At 43.3% G+C, this 21416-nt stretch overlaps 1 protein-coding gene across 5 annotated transcripts; it reads left to right on the forward strand.

Annotated features, from left to right (window-relative positions):
- Window positions 1–1110: 1110 nt before the first annotated feature.
- Window positions 1111–16489, forward strand: PRRC1 (proline rich coiled-coil 1). Of its 5 annotated transcripts, none has more exons than XM_083477973.1 (9): window positions 1111–1460; window positions 3170–3292; window positions 4680–5084; window positions 7216–7382; window positions 8315–8417; window positions 9579–9742; window positions 10210–10313; window positions 10801–10903; window positions 14923–16489. In XM_083477973.1, the coding sequence occupies exons 2-9, from the start codon at window positions 3190–3192 to the stop codon at window positions 15130–15132; spliced, it is 1359 nt and encodes a 452-aa protein (XP_083334099.1). In that variant the 5' UTR covers window positions 1111–1460; window positions 3170–3189; the 3' UTR covers window positions 15133–16489. The 5 variants fall into 5 exon arrangements, with proteins under 5 accessions (XP_083334099.1, XP_083334096.1, XP_083334100.1 ...); XM_083477970.1 differs by having other exon boundaries at window positions 1179–1460; window positions 9579–9746; window positions 10214–10313; XM_083477974.1 differs by having other exon boundaries at window positions 1180–1905.
- The last annotated feature ends 4927 nt before the right edge of the window (window positions 16490–21416 follow it).

The raw sequence follows: 21416 nt of genomic DNA on the forward strand, positions 1-21416 counted from the left end.
GTTCACTGAGTTAAATGGGCCTTAGTCTCAGGTTAACTGCATACAGTGCTATTTATTCTAGTCCACATTTTAGTGTAGTGTTCTTTTTAAACTGGATTTTATGCCATCTGCCAGAAACACCCTTCTGTATTGTGCAGGCAAGACTAGGGTTGCCATACGTCTGGAATTTCCAGGACATAGGCAGCAATCTGCAGTTGGAAACAGTGTCCAGGCGGAAATCAAAAGTCTGGGGAAAACCCAGATGTATGGCAACACGATGGGAAAAAACAGGGGAAACAGCTCCAAAAGCTTAAAAGCACTATTTTTGGGTTAGGCTTCCCAAATTTGTGCACACTAGGAATATTTTACTTTTTGAAATAGGGCAACCCTAAGCATGACTGGCTAGGGACATGGGTGGTGCTGTGGATTAAACCACAGAGCCTAGGGCTTGCCGATCAGAAGGTCGGCGGTTCAAATACCTGCGACAGGGTGAGCTCACGTTGCTCGGTCCCAGCTCCTGCCCACCTAGCAGTTTGAAAGCACATCAAAGTGCAAGTAGATAAATAGGTACTGCTCCGGCAGGAAGGTAAATGGAGTTTCCGTGCGCTGCTCTCGTTTAGTCATGCTGGCCACATGACCTGGAAGCTGTACGGCTCCCTCGGCCAATAAAGCGAGATAAGCGCTGCAACCCCAGAGGCGGCCACGAATGGACCTAATGGTCAGGGGTCCCTTTACCCTTTACCTTTAAGCAAGACTGGCTAGGCCAGTAATTAAAAACTATCTTACTATAAGGCTTACTCCCCCCCCCCCTTCCGCAAACTCAAAAGCAATGATTTTAATATTTCTCATAACTGAGCAGGGTACAAAGTTTGGGTCTCTGTCCCATGACATTCCCCCCTAAACCACTAAATGACAAAAATAGGGGAAGAAAAGTGGGCAAACGAAATTATAAAACAAAAGCTTTTGTCTTAACCCTGGAAAAACCTATAGATTTGGTATATTAGAACTATTAAAGGAGATAACTGAATTTGGAAAACTGGCTCATAATAATAATAATAATAGTAATAATACCAACTAATTAAAAAAAAAACCCCGTGAAACCAGCAGGTGCGCTGAAGCCTCCAGCGAGGTTCACCGTGGCGGAGAGAAGCGGAGGCGGCGCGAGCCTTTCCCGCCCCGCGGCTGCTCCTCCCCGCTGCCGCAGCGAACGTGGCAGGTCCCCAGGAGGAAGAGGAGGAGGAGAGGGGAGGTGGTTGCTGTTGCGGCTGCCGCTGAAGCCGCCGCCTCCCCGGTCCCGCCTCCCGCCATTTTGAGTCCCCGGAGCCGGGAGAGCGAAGAAGAGCTTCCCCCTCGGGCGGGCTGTGGGAGGCCGCGGCGGCGACCCCTTTCCTCCCTACCCGCCACCGCTTCAGTGAGGCGAGGAAAAAAGGGCTGGCGGGCGGAAGCGTACGCGTGCGGGACTGAGGTGCTTTTACTCTTAGGTGGGTTTTGTTTTTGTTTTTATTACTACTATTAGTGATACGATTGCTGCGGCCGTTGCCTGTAACGGCCACGCGAGCAAGGGCGACGGGACGAGGGAGGAGAAGGAGGGTCGTAGAACGGAGAAGAAGAGCTTCTCAGTTAGTGAGCGGGGCGCAAAGACGTGGCAGAACAGATGCCGGTGCGCGCGTGCGCAAGGCAAGCGGCCCCCGGTGCATGGCGGGAAGTGTAGTTCTTTAAACGCGACCTTAACCCCCCCCCCGGCCTCCTTCAGCAGTATACAAAGGACCAAGGGTGGTGGGGTGGGGGACAGACGGACCCTGCTGTTGAATTGCAACTCCCATCGGCTCCAGCTTGGACAGTTGTCACGGACGATGAGGATGATGGGAGTTGTAGTCTCAACGCCTGGAGCCTCCACTTCCCCGCCCTTGTACAAAGGGAGCCAAGGTGGGAAGAGTGGGGGAGATTGCTTCTCACTTCCTTGCTGGCTCACCCCCCCCCCCCGCCAGCAGTGGTGGTTGGTTGTTAGACAGTAGAAGGCCTAGAATTCATACCTGACCCAAATGGGTGGTTGGGTGCTCGGGGTGGGCACCCCATCCTCCCAATTACATCCTCACAACAGCCCTGTGAGGTAAATTAGGCTAAGAGAAGGTGAATTTTGCCCCAGGTTATCACAACAGCTCTGTGAGGTAGGCTAGGCTGATGAAGGTTGCCTGGACTAAATATTCCTCTCTCCTTCCCCCAAATACCATACCCTCCAACATTTCTCTGATGAAAATAGGGACATCCTAAATAATAATAATTGGGACGCGGGTGGCGCTGTGGGTTAAATCACAGAGCCTAGGGCTTGCCGATCAGAAGGTCGGCGGTTCAAATCCCCGCTATGGGGTGAGTTCCCGTTGCTCGGTCCCTGCTCCTGCCAACCTAGCAGTTCGAAAGCACGTCAAAGTGCAAGTAGATAAATAGGTACTGCTTCGGCGGGAAGGTAAATGGCGTTTCCGTGTGCTGCTCTGGTTCGCCAGAAGCGGCTTAGTCATGCTGGCCACATGACCTGGAAGCTGTACGCCGGCTCCCTCGGCCAAGAAAGCAAGATGAGCGCCGCAACCCCAGAGTCAGCCACGACTGGACCTAATGGTCAGGGGTCCCTTTACCTTTAAATAATAATAATAATAATAATAATAATAATAATAATAATAATAATAATAATAATAATGGTCTACCCCTCTGACTGGGTTGCCCCAGTCACTCTGGGCGGCTTCCAACATACATAAAAACATAATAAAACATTAAACAACATCCTTATACGGGACTGCCTTCAGATGTCTTCTAAAGGTTGTATAATTACTTATCTCCTTGGCTCAAGGGTCACACAAACTTATCTTCAGAATAACCCCTTCAGAATTTTGCTGAGAAGCTTCTCGACTATGTGTATTATAACTTTTATTGTTGTCCATGCACCCACACTTTAAATCCTAATTATCAGGCACCAGGTTGGAAAAATTGCACCAGCTGTTGTTGTTCTGTGTGTCTGAACACACTGGAAGTTCAGACACCTCTGAGTCAGACTTTGAGTACTGACATATTTTAAGTACTGACAGAGGTTTGGCCTACTGCTGGTCCTGTAAATTGGCAGTTTTAAGCAGCCAGTACTAGATGTACACGATGCAGCAGCTGTTTGTTTCATTTCAATCCATTTTCTCTTCCTTTCCAGCTCTGTGTTGCTGAAGGAAAATGATGGAAGAGAGTGGGATAGAGACGACTCCACCTGGAACGCCCCTACTGAGCACAGCGGGGGCAGGGCCTGCACCCACCACCACTGCCCCAGTCTCATTAGGTATAAGTGTTTCATCAGTGACTAGTCTTGTTTGTTCACATGGGGGTTTTTCCTTTTAAATTTAGTAGTTCTGAGTCAGTAAAAGGAAAGGTTGCAGTTGCTTCTGTTTGCCGAAAGAAGGGCTCCTCTTCTGGAAGGGACTCGGATCCAGTGGAGGGTCCTGCTGGATGTGGGGGTGGAGGGTTTTTTTGCTAGCCCCTTTTGTAGTCCTACCTTTCAGTCTTTTCTGGAGCATCTTGCAAACATTCAGAGCAGCATTTTAGGGGGCTGCAAGGGAAGAAGAGACTGGCAGAAGTAATCTGTCCTTCCACTTCCAGGTGAGCATCCCATGAGGGGAACTCTGCTCAGGAGAAATCTGGACCCAGCCCAACAAACTTTTCCACACTATTTTTTAAGTATTTAATTTGTTGCTTATTTCTCACTCACCTTTCGCTAGCTGGTCCCAGGGAGGAATACAATAAGAAGTCAAGAAAGCTGTGACTATATAAATACACGTGTAGGTGGCAGACAGCTTTATACTTTATTATTTGCCCCTCCCAACAGCTCCTTAGCTGACACAAAGAGTTTGAGCAGATGCTAAGAATTACATTTCTTGCTTATGAAATTGTGCTGGGGTATCAGACATTCGTTTTAGGATACGGGGGGCCGATGTTGGGACATCAAAGCACCTTGCGTTATGAGGTGCATGTCTGAACCCACATGCATGCCCACAGGTGCATATGAACCCAGCATACACCATTGACAGGAATGGAACCACTAATACACACCCACCCATGGCCAGAAAGCAGAATTCAAGATACACCTGCAATTTGGAAAGTGCACGCATGAGATGCTGCTCTCAGCCGAGTGCTATCTTACGTGCCATGTCTTGGCAGATCAAAGTCAGAGTGGTAGTTTAGTTCAAAAAGTGGACCAAGCTTAGAAAAGACCTTTCAGAAGGAAAAGAGGAGCTGTGCTAACTTCAAGGGTCTGGAGCCTTTGCTTGCTGCCAGCCACACTAATTAATTGGGGAGGGTTATCATTTGAGCTTAAAGTGTCACTTAAATTCATGTTAACATTTCAATCCAATGACCTGCTTCAAATGCATTTTAAAACATATGCTGTTTGATCTCTAAATTATAACTTCGTTGGTTGAAAATCCTTGATATTTGCAGCTCAGTAATAAACCTTTGCTTTCACAGGAAGAGCTGGCTATGCATTGTGTCACGTGGTTAATCTTTGACTTCTTAGCTGTTGGGCTATATAAGTTATTTGCTAATCTGCTACGAATATAATATGTTTTAGTTCTATTATTCTGTTACAGATCTTTTGTTTGTATCATTCTAAAAGTTTAAAAAAGACCCTCTACTAAAACTTGCCTTCTCCTTTTCCTCTCTCTCGCCCTCAGCCTTAACTCCTTCCCTCCCTCCCCCCTCCTCTTTTCCTCCTTCCCAAGCACCATTTCCCTCGCCTTTGCCATCTGCAGGCTCCTCTCTTCCATCCATGACGACATCCCCGGTGCCTTTGCCTTTCGCGCCTCCCATGGCCCTTTCAGCGGGTGCCTCCCTTGGGACCTCGAGGCCACCCATGGTGACACCGCCAGTCGCCTCGTCCCCTTTCAGCAGCCCCCGTCCCCAGTTCTCGTCCCCTCCACCCCTGAGTTCAACTCCTGGCCCTGTGCTTTCTGCCCCTCCCACTGGTCCTCCCATATCAGGGTTTTCTATGGCATCGACACACGACATCACCAAAGGCCATGCGGGACGAGCACCACAGACGCCCCTGATGCCCTCGTTTTCTGCACCTTCAGTTACCGGTAATCATAGCATTTTCACTTGGCTTTTTAAAACAAGAGTTTATCAATATTGCTTGTTGTTTTACCAAGGAAACCAGTACTGATTCTCTCCCAGGAAATGCTGGCTGGTTCCAAATGGCTTGGGACTGGCTCCTGCATCCTTGCCCTACCTTGCATGGACCTTGACCAGGAAATGCATATCTATGTAGGCCATGCTCACGTGGGTTGCCTTCCCTCCTCCCTTTTATTTTTAAATGCTACTTATTAAATGTTCTTAACACTGCTTTTCAATTATGGAAAACCAAAGCGATTCACATAGTGATAAAACATAACAATGTCCAAGAAAAACAACTGTCAATAACATCAGTAAAATCATCACTGATTTATATTATTATTATTATTATTATTATTATTATTATTATTGTTTATACCCTTCCCATCTGGCTGAGTTTCCCCAGCCACTCTGGGCAGCTCCCAACAGAATATTTAAAACACAATAAAACACCAGAAACTAGTTGTTGTTTAGTCGTTTAGTCGTGTCCGACTCTTCGTGACCCCATGGACCAAAGCACGCCAGGCACTTCTGTCTTCCACTACCTCCCGCCTCCAGAGACCAGTAGTAAGGGTCAAAGCAAGCCTGTGTCTTCAGTTCACTGTGAAAACACCCAACAGTTGTTGCTCACCTGTTCTCATTGGGGAGAGTGTTCCACATTACAGGCTCCACAACAGAGAACACTCCCTCTCCACACGCACATCAGATGGAGCTACGTAGGTCACGGTATGGTCAGAATGGCCCCATCTGTAATACCAGTTTCTTACCTGGTCTTACAGATCTAACCTGGTCCCAAGCTGTTTTCAGCCACTTTTTAAACCCACAAACACTGTATTGCAAGTGTGAGGTTGACTTCTAGGCTGTGGGATATATACAGCCCTTAGGATGTTCCCCAGCCCACATTTCCCCCTCCCTCCTCTCACACCAGTTCTCCTCAGGTACTTTAGCCAGGCTGGAAGGTGCTATTGATAACATCGGAATGGCTTGTTGATTAATTAAGAAAAGCAATGTGATATTAGATGATCAGCATTTCCTGAAATTCACAGCATGGGACGTCACCCAAAGATAATAAAATTCGACATTTATATTTGGCTTTTTTATTGTATTGTAATTTGGAATGTTTTAATGTGGTTTTTATTGGATTACTAAATTGGAAAACTTAATAAATATTATAATAAAAAGGAAGGTGTTATTGAACTGTGATAATGCCTCTTGCTTGCCAAGATGGAGGTTGGAGACAGGCCTGTATGAGGGTTGAAAGCCCCACTAGTTTTACGTGGTCAGAATGTGGCAGTCTCTTCCATTATACAGTTACCTCCAAACTCAAATTGTGTCTTTAAACTGGTTTTTTTCTGGAAAACTGAAGATGTGCAGTATTGTTTTAATTGTTGAATAAAAGGCAGGTTACTACAATTGTGAACCATAGTGGGTTATGCAATAGCAATAATGAAATAATGTCCATTGGGAGAGATAGGAAGCCCAGAACACTTATTCTTTAAATGTCCCTTTTACGAAGAGGCACGCAGTAAGTTCATTGATCCCCTACTGGTGAGGCTCGCCAACCTCCCGCAAAAGAAAAAAATTGACCTTTTGCTGTTAGGCAAAGACCAGAAGAAGACCTGGATGGTCGCCAGATTCTGTGTGCAAATCTGTAGACGCAGACCATCGCCCAACTCAAAATAGTCCGGCATGAAAATCCCCAAACCCGGTTCCATGGGTGACTCTGAGTCAACTCCCTGGGATAGTTTATTGTTGCCCAGTGTGTCTAAATTTATTGTTGTACATTGTTTCAATTGTCTGTTTTAACCATATTTGCACATCAGTTTCTAATACTGTGAGTGTCCTCTATTTTAGAGGCTTCTACTCTGCAGCCTCTTACAGTTGTTTTAGCTGCGAGTCTTTTAGTTTTTACGCTCTTACAGTTGTTTTAACTGAATGTTTTTTTTATTTGTTTTTTTAGTTTTTATCTGTTTTAATTATCAATTTTGTTTTTTATCCACTTAATATTCTATTCTCTGACTGCTGGTCTATGACTGTAATAAACTGATTGATTGATTGATAGTGGGTTATGCAAAACATTTCCTTGCTGTTGGTTTTCAGGTGTCTTCACCGGCCCGGCATCACAGCAGCCCTGTGGGCCACCCCCACTAGCACCTGGCTTTGGAGCAGGCTCTTCAATTACTTTCCCAGAGGAACACGAAGACCCCCGGGGAGCTGTCGTGCAGAGTGACGCATCTGCTGGAGGAGGACTCTGGGGCTTTATCAAAGTAAGGCTGAAAAGCAAAGGTAGCTGTGCTGCTGGTCCATAAGAAAAGCCTCCAAACCACACAGTCAGACAATAATTTCTTTGTGACCAAGCAGATATTACAGAACTGAGGCAGGTTTTTGAGTTCTCCAGATCCTTTTATCAGGCAAGATGCTACACAGAGCAGGAGGGGAGGGGGGGAGTAAAAAATAATAATAGCCTGGGGTTGTAGCCATGAGAACAGAATGGTACCTTGGTTTACAACCATAATCCATTCTGGAGGTCTGTTTGTAAACCAAAACAGGTTGTAACCCAAGATGCGCTTTCGCCAACTGGGCTTCCCCCAAAAAATTGTCATTCAAAAAAAAAAAAAAAGAGTTGTAATCCAAAAAAAGCTTGCAAACCGGGACACATACTTCCGGGTTTGACGTGTTTGTAATCCAAAACGTATGCAAACCAAGACGTATGCAAACCAAGGTACCACTGTAGTTTTTAGACTGTTCTGAGTTTGAGCACATGGTGTTGGGGCACAGAGAGATATTGAGAGTGGGGCCAGTATGCGTGCCCTCACTCTCTCTGCTTGTGTTTTGCATTCCCTGAGCTGGCGTAATATATTTACATGTATAAGATATTGACAAGCCGCTCTTCACCTCAATAGCAATCCCAGAGCCACCCTCAAAGTAAAAAATGACGCGCCCTCCAACATTTCTCTGATGAAAATAGAGATGTCCCCTCTTAACATTTCTCCAATGAAAGCAGGGATGTCCTAAGGGAAAGTAGGACATTTCTGGATCAAATCAGAAACTGGGACAGCTTCTGTAAATCTGGGACTGTCCCTGGAAATTAGGAACACTTGGAGGGTCTGAAATACAACATCTGCAAGAAGCAAATGGCTGAATCAGGCATAGCCTTGAGAGCAAAATGAGCTGAATGAGTTGTGCCTTTTCCCTGCAGGGTGTGGCAGGGAATCCTGTGGTGAAGTCCGTGCTGGATAAAACCAAGCACTCAATGGAGACAATGATCACCACTCTGGATCCTGGCATGGCTCCCTATATCAGTAAGTGGAGAAAGCCTGTGGGCCTGGGGGGGGGGCAGCATGCAACTCATCCTACTCAGGGCCCTCACAAACCTAGGCTGCAGCAAAGCCTCTCTTTTGGGGTTGTTGGTTGATGAGACATTGTCTCTTTCTGTTTCTAATTGATGGATCACAATCTTAGCTCCTCCTGCAAACATCAGGGTCACACAGCCAGTGGAGGCATTTTGCAGATTTGCCAAGTGCATCTTCATAGCAATACAATCTTCACTGATGTTGCTCCCGGTGTGTTTCGAAGAGTGGACTCATAAAGGAAGTTACAACGGCCGCTAATTTGATAGTATTGGGTATCTAGTTGCGGGACAAGTGGTTGTAGCAGCCAATGGCTGCATTTGGTTTTGTGAGAAGTGAAAGAGTCTAGCTGGCCTCCTCCCAGCCTTATGTGCTCCCCCACTCACCCCTCTTTCTCACACATGGTTGGGAGAAGAAGTGGAGGGCAATATTTTGCTTCCACTTTCAGTTAACCACAGCTTGGCATGTCATTCAGACCTAGAACAGTCATCAGTCTTAACTATGGTTAGTTTAAACAAGTTGGCTTCCTGAAGCCATGGTTTGAAGTTGGTTTGTTTGAAGGTAACCATAATGAGGATTAACAATTGGTCTAGATGACCTGACAAACAGCATTGTGGAAGCTTCCAGACTCTTGGCCATGCAGGAGGTGGGGGAGTGGGTAACCCCATATGGAAGCCACTTATTCACATCTCACTAAACCATAGCAGAGCATGATGCAGGGCTTTTAGTATGGCTGCAGCTGTCCTGATATGTGCCTGCTATCTGCACCTTCCAGAAAAGAACTGAAGACATTTTTGTTCGGTCAACACCTAGACTGGTGTGTGTGTGCGTGTGTGCGTGTGTGCCATGAGTGTCTGCATTGTATAGTTTTTTTAAAGCTAGTTGCTGCCGTCTGCTGTTTTCTGTGCCATTTTAAATATATATAGTGTGTTGCCTTGAGACACATGTGTGAAAGATGACAATAAATATGCACCCTGGTCCATCTCCAGATAATTGCTTTGCCAAGAAAAGGGAGGTATCCTGACTGGCAAACACAAGTTCTCTCCCACCCCACCCCACGGTCTGAATGTATCTGCCTGTATAGGATTATGTTTTAATGTTTTTTTGTTATAGAATCTGGGGGAGAACTGGACATTGTTGTCACTTCTACTAAAGAAGTCAAGGTTGCTGCTGTAAGAGAAGCTTTTCAGGAGGTGTTTGGAATGGCCACAGTTACAGGAGAAGCTGGGCAGTCCAACATTGCGCCACAGCCAGTTGGCTACGCAGCTGGATTGAAGGCGAGTCGCCGTCGTTTCCTGGAGATTTGTATCACTTTTGTGATATTTTAAAAAATCAGTTGGCTACGCAGCTGGATTGAAGGCGAGTCGCCGTCGTTTCCTGGAGATTTGTATCACTTTTGTGATATTTTAAAAAATCATTTAAAATGTGCCTTCACTTGTTTCATACACAACAATGTAGCACCTAATAACTCTTTGGCAATGTTTTCTTTTTCACACGACTACATTTTATAATCTACAAAGATGAAGCAAAGCATAATCCATTTTTATAAAAGCACAAAATAAGGACTTGGTCACTAAGGAACCAATGACACACTGAGATTGCAGTTGAGCGTACCATTTCCCTTCTGTAAACTTGAATATTTGCAGTTGGTTTACTTCAGATCTTTGATTTTGGCTAAGGTTCATCGCAAGCAGTAAGTACTGAATGAGAGCTGTATTGACTGCTTCTTTTCCTTGTCCTTTAGGGAGCTCAAGAAAGGATTGACAGCTTGCGCAGGACAGGAGTCATTCATGAGAAGCAGCCTGCCGTGTCTGTGGAAAATTTCATTGCGGAATTGCTTCCTGACAAGTAAGGCCATTTAACATGTTACTCAAGATAAAAGTCAATTAGTATCATATCCACAGGACTTGTTGATACTCTAAACAGGAGCTGGAATAAGAGTTGTCTGCCTGTTGCAGTTGTTTGGTATAATTCACCCTCTTGTCCCTAGTGCTTAAAACTGGGCATAGTTTGCATAACCCATAATTAAATAATTTACTTTCAAGCGTGGCCAGGTCCTGCAATGTTTAGCAAGCAAAACCCTGCCGGAACAGACCTCTGACATTTTGTAATTAACTTCCTTAGAGTTTGGAACGTGACTATAAATTCTGGAACAAAAGCTAGTTCTTCCTTGTTAGCTTTTGGCTGGGAAAACTAAAAATTGTTTCCAAAGGGAAAGTGTTAGTGGAGGTGCCTTGGCTGCTTGCCTTTCAAAACTACTAAGCTCTCTAGACAGTTAATACGCGGAATTCGTATTTAATATGATTTGATAATAAACTTTTTGTCACTGTAACAGGTGGTTTGATATTGGCTGCCTAATTGTCGAAGATCCCGTCCATGGCATTCACCTCGAAACATTTACACAAGCAACGCCAGTGCCTTTGGAATATGTACAACAGGTAAGTTTTAATCTCTAAGGGGCTGAATCCTTTTCCAACGCAGCAGGTAAAGCCTCTTCTAAGGGATGGTAGCCAAGAACCCCAGAATATCACTCTAGGAGTTGTACACACTTCTATTTTGTTTAAAAAAAGATATTTATTAAAATTTTCAAAATATTACAAAATGAAAAAAGAAAAAAGAAAATTACAAAATAAAAAAAGTTAAAAACAACTCAATCTTTCCATTACTTATTTTTCATTAGCTTGTTTCCCGGACCTCCTCGCGCCTCCCTTTTTTGTATTCAAGTTCAATTTGTTAGTTCAGCAAATCCTTCCCCTCTTTATCCTAATCTTTAATCTTAAAATATTGTGACATTAAATTTTTACCTATTAATAATCCATTTTTATATTCCCTTATAGTATTACAGCTAAGAACCACTTAATTTCTATCCAACATCATTCTAACATTCATTGATTTTACAATATTTCTGTAAATAGTCTTTAAACTTTTTCCAATCTTCTTCCACCAACTCTTCTCCCTGGTCTCGGATTCTGCCAGTCATTTCCGCCAATTCCATATAGTCCATCACCTTCATCTGCCATTCTTCCAGAGTGGGTAAATCTTGTGTCTTCCAGTACTTTGCAATAAGTATTCTTGCTGCTGTTGTGGCGTACATAAAAAAAGTTCTATCCTTCTTTAACACCAATTGGCCGACTGTGCCCAGGAGAAAGGCCTCTGATTTCTTCAGGAAGGTATATTTAAATACCTTTTTCATTTCATTATAAATCATCTCCCAGAAAGCCTTAATCCTTGGGCACGTCCACCAAAGGTGAAAAAATGTACTTTCAGTTTCTTTACATTTCCAACATTTATTGTCGGGCAAGTGATAAATTTTTGCAAGCTTGACTGGGGTCATGTACCACCTGTATATCATTTTCATAATATTCTCTCTTAAGGCATTACATGCCGTGAACTTCATACCTGTGGTCCATAACTGTTCCCAGTCAGCCATCATAATGTTATGTCCAACATCTTGTGCCCATTTAATCATAGCAGATTTCACAGTTTCATCCTGAGTATTCCATTTCAACAGCAAGTTATACATCTTTGACAAAATCTTAGTTTTGGGATCCAACAGTTCTGTTTCCAATTTTGATTTTTCCACCTGGAATCCATTTTTTTAATCCAAATTGTATGCCTCCATTATTTGATAATAATGAAGCCAGTCTCGCACTTTGTTTTTTAATTTTTCAAAACTCTGCAATTTCAATTTGTCTCCCTCTTGTTCCAAGATTTCCCAATATTTTGGCCATTTGGCCTCCATATTGAGCTTTTTCTGAGCCTTCGCTTCCTTCGGTGACAACCACCTTGGGGTTTTATTTTCAAATAAATCCTTATATCTTATCCAGACATTAAACAATGCTTTCCTGACAATGTGATTTTTGAATGCTTTATGTGCTTTGACCTTGTCATACCATAAATATGCATGCCATCCAAATACATTGTTAAAACCTTCTAAGTCCAAGATGTCTGTGTTTTCAAGAAGCAGCCATTCTTTCAACCAGCAAAAGGCTGCTGATTCATAATAAAGTTTAAGGTCTGGCAGAGCAAATCCGCCTCTTTCCTTTGCGTCCGTTAATATTTTAAATTTTATTCTAGGCTTCTTGCCCTGCCAGACAAATCTAGAAATATCTCTCTGCCACTTCTTGAAACAATCCATTTTGTCCAAAATTTGCAATGTTTGAAACAAAAATAACATTCTAGGCAATACATTCATTTTTATCGCAGCAATACGGCTTAGCAGTGAAAGCTTCAAATTTGACCAAATTTCAAAGTCTTTTTTCACTTCCGTCCAACATTTTTCGTAATTGTCTTTAAATAACTTCCCATTTTTAGCTGTCATATTAATCCCAAGGTATTTCACTTTCTTAACCACTGTTAAGCCTGTCTCGTTCTGAAACCTTTCTCTTTAAATCGCCGTTAAATTTTTCTCTAAAACCTTTGTTTTTAACTTATTCAGTTTAAATCCTGCAACTTGACCAAATTCTTGAATCAGTTCCAAAACTCTTTTAGTACTAGATTCTGGCTCCTGTAATGTCAATACTAAATCGTCTGCAAAAGCTCTCAATTTGTACTGTCTAGCTCCGACTTGTATACCTTTAACCAACTGGTCCCTTCTAATCATATTTAACAAAACCTCCAGGACTGATATAAAAAGCAATGGGGAAATTGGGCAGCCTTGTCATGTCCCTTTTTCTATCTTAAATTCCTCCGTCACCTTGTTATTAACAATTAACTTGGCCTTTTGTTCAGAATAAATTGCACCTATACCATTTTCAAATCCTTCACCCACCCCCATCCCCTGTAAGTTCTTCTTCATAAAACTCCAGGAAATATTATCAAAAGCTTTCTCCGCGTCCACAAATATCAAAACTGCCTTAGTGTTGATATTCACTTCTAGTTTTTCCAAAATATTAATTATATTCCTCAAATTGTCAGACAAATGTCTACCCGGGAGAAAGCCAGCTTGGTCTTTATGAATCTCTTCCATCAACACTTTTTTCAATAGTAGATAGGTAGCCGTGTTGGTCTGCCATAGTCAAAATAAAAAAATTCCTTCCAGTAGCACCTTAAAGACCAACTAAGTTAGTTCTTGGTATGAGCTTTCGTGTGCGTGCACACTTCTTCAGATACTTCAGATACTGGTATCTGAAGAAGTGTGCACGCACACGAAAGCTCATACCAAGAACTAACTTAGTTGGTCTTTAAGGTGCTACTGGAAGGAATTTTTTTATTTTGACTTTTTTCAATCTCTTGGCTAAAATATCTGCAAAAATTTTGTAATCCACATTAAGTAATGATATGGGGCGGTAGTTCTAAAGCTGAGTCTTTTCAGTCTCTGTTTTCGGTATAAGTGTGATGTACACTTCTTTCCACGACTCTGGTGCCCTTTTCCCTTCCAATATTTCATTGCAGACTCCCTTTAAAGGTTGTACTAACCACTCTTTTAAAGATCTATAGTATCTAGAAGTCAGCCCATCTGGTCCTGGAGATTTGCCTAATTGCATGTTTTGAATGGCACCTTCTACTTCCTGTTCAGATATTTTATAGTTGTTGTACACACTTCTAAAAATGATTGCCATTAAATTCTATCACCTTTAGTGTCTCTTTTCATTGCATATATTTTTAAAAATAATGTGGATTACATTTGATTGATTGATATCTATACCGCTTAATATATTGAACATTTGTGAGTGAGCTCGCATAAGCATTGGGGGATGTTCCTTAAGAAGATGGTCTGTAGGCTGGAGGGCTTAGAAACCACAGCAAGTCAGCCTCATTCATTCTGAGGCACCTTTGAACATCCTGCACTGCCAGGAGGCTCATAATTACAGAATTGTAGAGTTGGAAGGGACCCCAAGGACCATCTAGTCCAACCCCCTGCAATGAGGGAATCTTTTTGCTCAATGCGGGGCTCAAACCCGCAGCTCTAAGATTAAGAGTCTCATTCTCTACCAACTGAGCTATCGCAGGGTCATGTTTAGTGAGATTCCCCTTCTGATTTGGGCCCATTGGTTCCACTTCCACCCTCTGGAGCAACAGAAAGCAAATGTCAGAGCCTTCTAGTCATCTCTGCTCCATGCTAAACGTACCCAGCTCTTTCAACCTCATCTCAGAGAACCTAGTCATGGGCACTGATGGTGCTGTGAAAAAAATGTCTATAATCTGCTGTCACTGGGTGAAAGTTTGGCCAATTTGTTCCTGAAAAGGAGAAAATAAAGTGTTCCTGTTGTCCCTTAGCCTTTTAAACCAGAGGTTCTTTTCATAACAAAGTTCACTAGCAGCACTTTAAATTCTATAGAACTTCTAGCTGCTATAGAACTTTGACTGTTACACTTGTTAAGTCAAATGCCAGCAGCATTATTTATGTTTTTGAATGAACTTTGAACTATGGTGATATAGCTCTGGAGGAGATTGAACTTGCCTGGGTGCTTCTCCTTTTCTCCTGTACTCACTCCTGATTTAAATTATTTCACAGGCTCAAAGTCTAACTCCTCAGGATTATAACCTAAGATGGTCAGGTTTGTTGGTGACAGTGGGGGAAGTGATAGAGAAGCAATTACTGCACGTCAACAGAACGGATTGGCACTCTGCATTCACCGGCATGTCCCATCGACAGATGATCTACAGCACAGCCAAAGCTATTGCAGGGATGTACAAGCAGCGTTTACCACCCAGGAGCATTTGAGAGGAAACGGACTCTGAACGCGACGCATTCCTTAAAAACTGGTGTTGAAAAGAAATGGTTGCATCTGTTCCATGGCCCTCTGTTGACGCCCCTCAGTTTTGTAATCTACATATAAAATGTAATTTTGTTTTAAAAGTGGTACTCTTTCGATAATGGAAATGAGGCATTCTTAGTCACATAATAAAATGGCTCCCAGAACCAGTAGGCATATTTATAGAGCAAGGTCAGAAAGCATTAAAATGTATTTCATTTCAAACACTAAATCAGGGATGGGAATCCTGATGCTGTTGGACTCCAAACTCCCATCAGCCCCGGCAGACAGCATGGCCAGTAGTCAGGGATGATGGGAGTTGCAGTCCAGAAACAACTGGAGGCCCCTCTCCAACATGTCCCCCACCCTTGAACCAAATGGGTGTTTGACAGACATTTTGGACTTTATTTAAGAGGCATGTTAGTCATTCACAGCACCTAGGATAGGTTTGGAATCCAAGGCCAGAGTCACGGGCATATGTGTTGCAGGTGTGGTCAGATTTGGTTAGGGTTTCAAAGAGGAAGCTGTTTGTAAAGTTCCTCTTTGCAGTCATCCTTCTTAACACCAGGGGGTCAAGAAGCAGACAGATGAAACCTATTTCTTGGTTATATTTCACAGCAAAGAAAAATATTAGAAATCACCTAGCTAAGTGCCTTTTGCTGCATAAATAGGTACAAGGCTATCGGTTAACTTTTACAATGCATCTTAAGCTATGGGCCATTACTGAGCAATCTGTTTACCTCCATCGCAAATGCTGCCCCAGATTGTATGCTTAAAATTGTGCATATTTATAAACTGCACAGAGTATTTTGATAACTTTTTTTTAAAAAAACACTCTTTCTGCCTTAAAAGTTTCTCAATTTCTACTTAGTCTTTATCTTTTGTAGATGCTTTCAAAAGACACTTTTATATAGACTAGTTAGCTAGTTTATTATATTTTTATCCAGTGAAAAATCTGTAGTTTCCCCAGTTAATATATTTTGGCTTGCCATGTAAAATCAGAATTAGATGTTGCTCCTGTAGGATTTTAATTATTTTTCTTCAAAAGGTTTTAATACTTCATTCATCACTGGACCTTTCCAAAAGCATGAGTATGGCCATAGTTTGATTCTGACAGAACAAAGTGTTTTTGGTGAGTTAGTGGGTATATAGGGAGAGAAAATCTTGCTATATTTATTTTGTGTTATCAATGCAACAGGGAAAACTCAACTAGAGAGAGAATGAGTACATCTTTTTCTTCACAAGCACCAAAAGTTCCATTCCTTATGTACCCTCTTAGAAAATCTTATGAGGGATGCATAAAAGCATTAAATGTTTCATGTTCAATCAAGTCTGAGATTTTTATTTAGGTTTACATTATCTCTGTCCATTGGCCAAGCTGGCACTTGAATTTGTTTTCTCTTTCCTATCCATCATTATCTTGATCCTCTCCACATTTTTAATGTTTATAGACTTTATAGCCTGGCTTCCCATACATCAGAAAATTCAAGGGCATTAATAAAAGCTCAATAAAGGAAAATAACACCATTGGATGGCTCTTCTCTGGACTTGAAATGGAACTGTAACAGTATGTGTCTAAACCCACATACGTGTCCAACGTGTATTCATACATTTGCACACACCAACAGAGGGTTTGGGGTCTTTTGCTGGGGTTGTAATACGTGTAAGTTCATGAATGTGTTTGCCCCTATTCTTGCCTAAATAAAACTCCTGACACCCAATACTTTATCTTATTCTGGGCTGGCGATCCTAAAGACCTTTTAAATGCCAGGCAGGCAAGCCAGTAGTGTTTAGAGACGAACAAATTAACAACAACAACAATTTATTATTTATACCCCGCCACTCTGGGTGGCTTCCAGCAAAATAGTAAAATACAATAATTCATCAAATATTAAAAGCTTCCCTAAACAGGACTGCCTTCAGATGTCTTCTAAAAGTCATAGTTGTTTATTTCCTTGACATCTGATGGGAGGGTGTTCCACAGGGCAGGTGCCACTACCGAGAAGGACCTTTGCCTGGTTCCCTGTAGGTTTGCTTCCCGCAGGGTGGGAACCTCCAGAAGGCTCTCGGCGCTGGACCTCTGCGTCTGGGCAGAATGATGGGGGTGGAGACTCTTGAGACACGTTAAGAAAGAAAGCTTGGTTTATTATACATAAATGTTTCAGACCGCAAAATCACAACTCAAGCAGGCAGCATATCCTACCATACTTCTACACCTTGATCTAAAGAGAGGAAGAATCCCTACCTATTATCAAAAACCTACAGAAGTGAGCATGACAATTTTGCCAGCACCACACACACAAATAGTGCGTTAATGAAATGGGAGCAATTGCCTAATATAATTCTTACTGTGTTTAAATCATATGCAATGTCCTTATAGGAAATCTATCAGTAAAATCACATCCTATAATCTTTGCTAAATCACAAAAGCACAGAAAGGACAGAAAGAGGTGAAACATATAGGAGTTGCATTGGAAGCAAGCAAGGACACCGCAGGGACTTGAACCCCATCCTGGAAACCAGGAGTGCCGACCACCAGTGTCTTTTGCTTTTTTTTTTGTAATGCAGCAAGGTGAAAAGCAAAACCTGAGAAAACACAAGATTGTTCTCTCAGGAAAAGAAAAACCTTAAGAGAGATTTGGAGATTTGAAGGAATCTGCTTCATAAAGCTTCCGCTTCTGACAACTCCCTTATTGCGACCTGAAAGAGTCTTAGCACAAGAGTTGCAACACCCTCCCCAATGCCACTCTGTGGATCACAACTGGAAATCTGCTGCCTAGCCAAGCACATGGTACCCACCCATTATGTCCCACAATCACAACACGTACAACCGCTGGTTACTGCTTTTATCATACAGCATTTAGATGTTTACTTGTTCAGAGTCTGTGCCTGTCATATCATCAGTATTTTGCTCTCGGATAACGTCAAGGGTTTCAGTAGTTACCTTCCTTCAACTGCGATGTTAGCTTTGGAGTGAGAAGTTACTGGCCAAACAAGCCGATTGCTAGCTCTGGTTCTGAAATTGGTATTTTAAGGGATTACCTTGAGAACAGAAGTACTGGAGAGGATCCAAGCTTTAGTATGGAGTCAATGCTTTGTGTTGGCTGAGTTATGTGCGCAATAGCTGTTCCTGGAAGATTCTTAGCAGAAAAGCGGGTTGCGGCATAATCCCACCCCCGACAAAACCTCTTAAAGCACTTGTCAAGTCACTGACTTAAAAAACTCAAAGATGGCCATGATTCCGTGTTAGCACCACCATGGCCACAGACACCTTATAGTCTGGTGGCAATTCTGCCAGCCCATTGCAGAGTTATCACAAAGGGCCCCATCCTGCCAATGACACTGGGCAAGCCAGTCTTCTCAGGAGGTTCTTCAATTCTTTGCCATTAGTTCTGCCTCCACTCCAACTATGCATTACAAGGTGTCTGGAGAGGCTTCGGAGCATGAAGCTCCTCTTTCAGTGGGGATCCCTTTCGGCTGTTAAAGCTTATCGGGTCTCAACCCACCATTGCCTCAAGCATCCGTTAAGGATGGAATTTACATACAGTATTTACTCCCATTGTGATTGGGGTTTCAGCATGAAGCTGAACCTAGAGGCAGAACGGGAAGATGCATTAAAAACTTCCCAGTCTCTTAACATTCTGGCTTCATGATTCCTGCTGTGAAAAGAGAGAAAATGTGGTTCACCTGTTCTTTTGTCCATTGAAGTGTGAATTCTTGTGTCTGGCAGTTCCTTCTACTGGTCTGTGAAAAGCAATCTAGAGACACTGGTTTGTCACCAGCCCCCTCCCACTCACCCCATACAAAAGTGCTTTGACCACAACTGTTTCTTACTGCCATGACTTCTGTGGCTCCTCGAGGAGAGCGGGCTTTATTGGGGTGTTGTGTGCTGTTGCTCAAAACTGAGGAAACTGAAAAAGGAGAGACCCACACAAAAGCATTGCACAGAAAATACGACCACTAACTGGTGGAATGTGATGTTCGCTTCTTGATGGTTTGTTGGGTTGGAAGGGTTTTATTTCTGGTGTCTGTGAGATGTGAAGATGCATCTGGAAGAGACTTAAAGGCTTCAGTACCCTCGCCCCCTCCCCCAGCAGCCAAAGAAGAACAAAACAGCAGGTTACCTAAAGCAGCACAGTCAAAATGCACGTGTCTCTCAGTCATACAACGGGCGTTTACATGGCAGGGTTTTTACTGGACATCGGATTCAAGAGCTCCTTTCAAACCACAGGCATTTTGTCACTCAGCGATTTATTTCTCCTTCAACAATCACTACTCCACACAAGGGAAAGGAGGCAGATTCATATTCTCTACGCAAGCAGATCAAGCACACTGCCATCATTTATTACTTGCCAACTGAACAGATCTGCTTCAGACACGCTTCTCTCTGTGAAGTCTGCAAAAAAGAAGAGCTGGGACAATGTGAGCCCCTCCCGCCACCCCCAAGGTGATCAAGTCAGAACAGCTGTTAAGTGTAAGAGCGTCAGTCAACTCACTGCAAAGGCCTTCACATGCGCACAGAGAATGTGGCAACAGGAGAGAGTCATCATCCTGAGCAGCTTCACAAATGGTGCGTTAGGGTCTAGGCATTATGAGATGAAGCCTCTGAAACAAGACACTGAAACAGTTGCCCCCATATCACCCCCCTCAGCCCAGCCCTGCATGTTGTTAACTGGAAAGAGATGACAGCGCTAGCACTACAGGAGATGGATGGCAAGCATATCAAAGGGGCATGCAAGTTTCTACATAGGCAATGCTAGGCAAGACCAACAAGTGTTAATCTTTGGTTTAAAGTACACAGACGTACACACTTGTACTAATTCTGTCCTCCTGTGTCTGGATTTTTGCCTGGTAAAATTGCCAAGGCTCAAGTTCTGGGAAGAACACAGCTTCTTCAGCTGCAAGATGTGAACTTAGGCATTTACTTACCCCAAACCGCTAAGTGTTTTCCCCCACTGGTCTAGTTTTAAGCATTTTAGAACTCCTCCCTTGGTCAGATCACATTCCTTAGTTACAAGACCTCTGTATGCCAAGTGCCTGGATCTACCATCTGCCTCAGTGGAATGGGGAAAGGAGGAAAAATAGGCTGCAAAGATTTCCTGCCTGATTTAGAGAACCAGTCTTCCGTTCAATTTCTGTGCTTGTCCAATAAAGACGGGGGTGTTCACGGAGAAAGAGTCTGAAAGAACAACAAGAATGCCCCCCTACCCCCACCAAACAACCCGAGAGCGATTCACAAACAACAGCAACATCAACAGCAGTAGCATGGTTTATTTAAGAACAAAGACGACCACTTCCTATTCTTGGAGTACTTTGGTCATTTTATTGCAAGTGTATTAATGTGCCACCTCTAGGAGGTCTTGCACAAGTGCTTTGAATGCTACCATTACTTTGCTCTCTGCTGCATGCTTCTGTGATTGGACTGGCATTGAATACACCCTCTAACGGGCAGGGATGCGCCACCTATAGTGGTCTGCTCCTATCAAGCGGGCAAGGCGAGGCCCAGACACCCAGGAAATAACAGAAAGCATGATCATCAGATTAGTAGAGCTGTAGCTCCCCCTTTGAGGGCAACTGGGGGCCATAGGCAACCCAGCAAGAAGCGTGGTTAGCAAGCAGCCAGTAGGGCTGATCCAAATGACTCCGGCACCTACCACAACTTGGAAAGATGAAGCCACCCACCTTTCTGACATGCAATTCTGGCAGAATAGGTAAAACTTATCTGTAACAGATGCCTGCTCGCTTATACAGCTCCCCGATGGAACGAAGCACATTTCCTCTCCTTAGGAGTGCTGAGCACCTGTCTGAGGTAAAGAAGGACAACAGCACAAGGCGCCTCCTCTCCTCTCCAACACACGTTTGATCCAACACTAGCGTGGCTTTGCATTATTCTCTCTTCGTTTCCATTTAGATTTAGAATATTTCAACATCGCATTATTCTCTCTTCCAATTCCATTAAGATTTAGCAATATTGCGTATCAAATAATGGGCATCACACTTTGGTAGAAAGCTTATTTGCCGCTCCCCTGAAGATTCTTTTTCAATTTTGCTCCCACACTGAAGAAATGGGATCTCTCTCACTGCTTTAATGCCAACTCCTCCTCCTCCTCATTGCATTGATTTTGGGAATTTCACAGAATATCATCATGGCATTTCACACTCAATCCACACACTTCCAATCTGCCTGCTTCATTGCTTATGACCTTGTGGGTTTTCCCCCCTTGGTTGGCACTGGACTTTCACTTGTTTAACA

This window comes from Podarcis liolepis (genome assembly GCF_965112155.1).
Source record: "Podarcis liolepis genome assembly, chromosome: 15".
Lineage (NCBI taxonomy): Eukaryota > Metazoa > Chordata > Lepidosauria > Squamata > Lacertidae > Podarcis > Podarcis liolepis.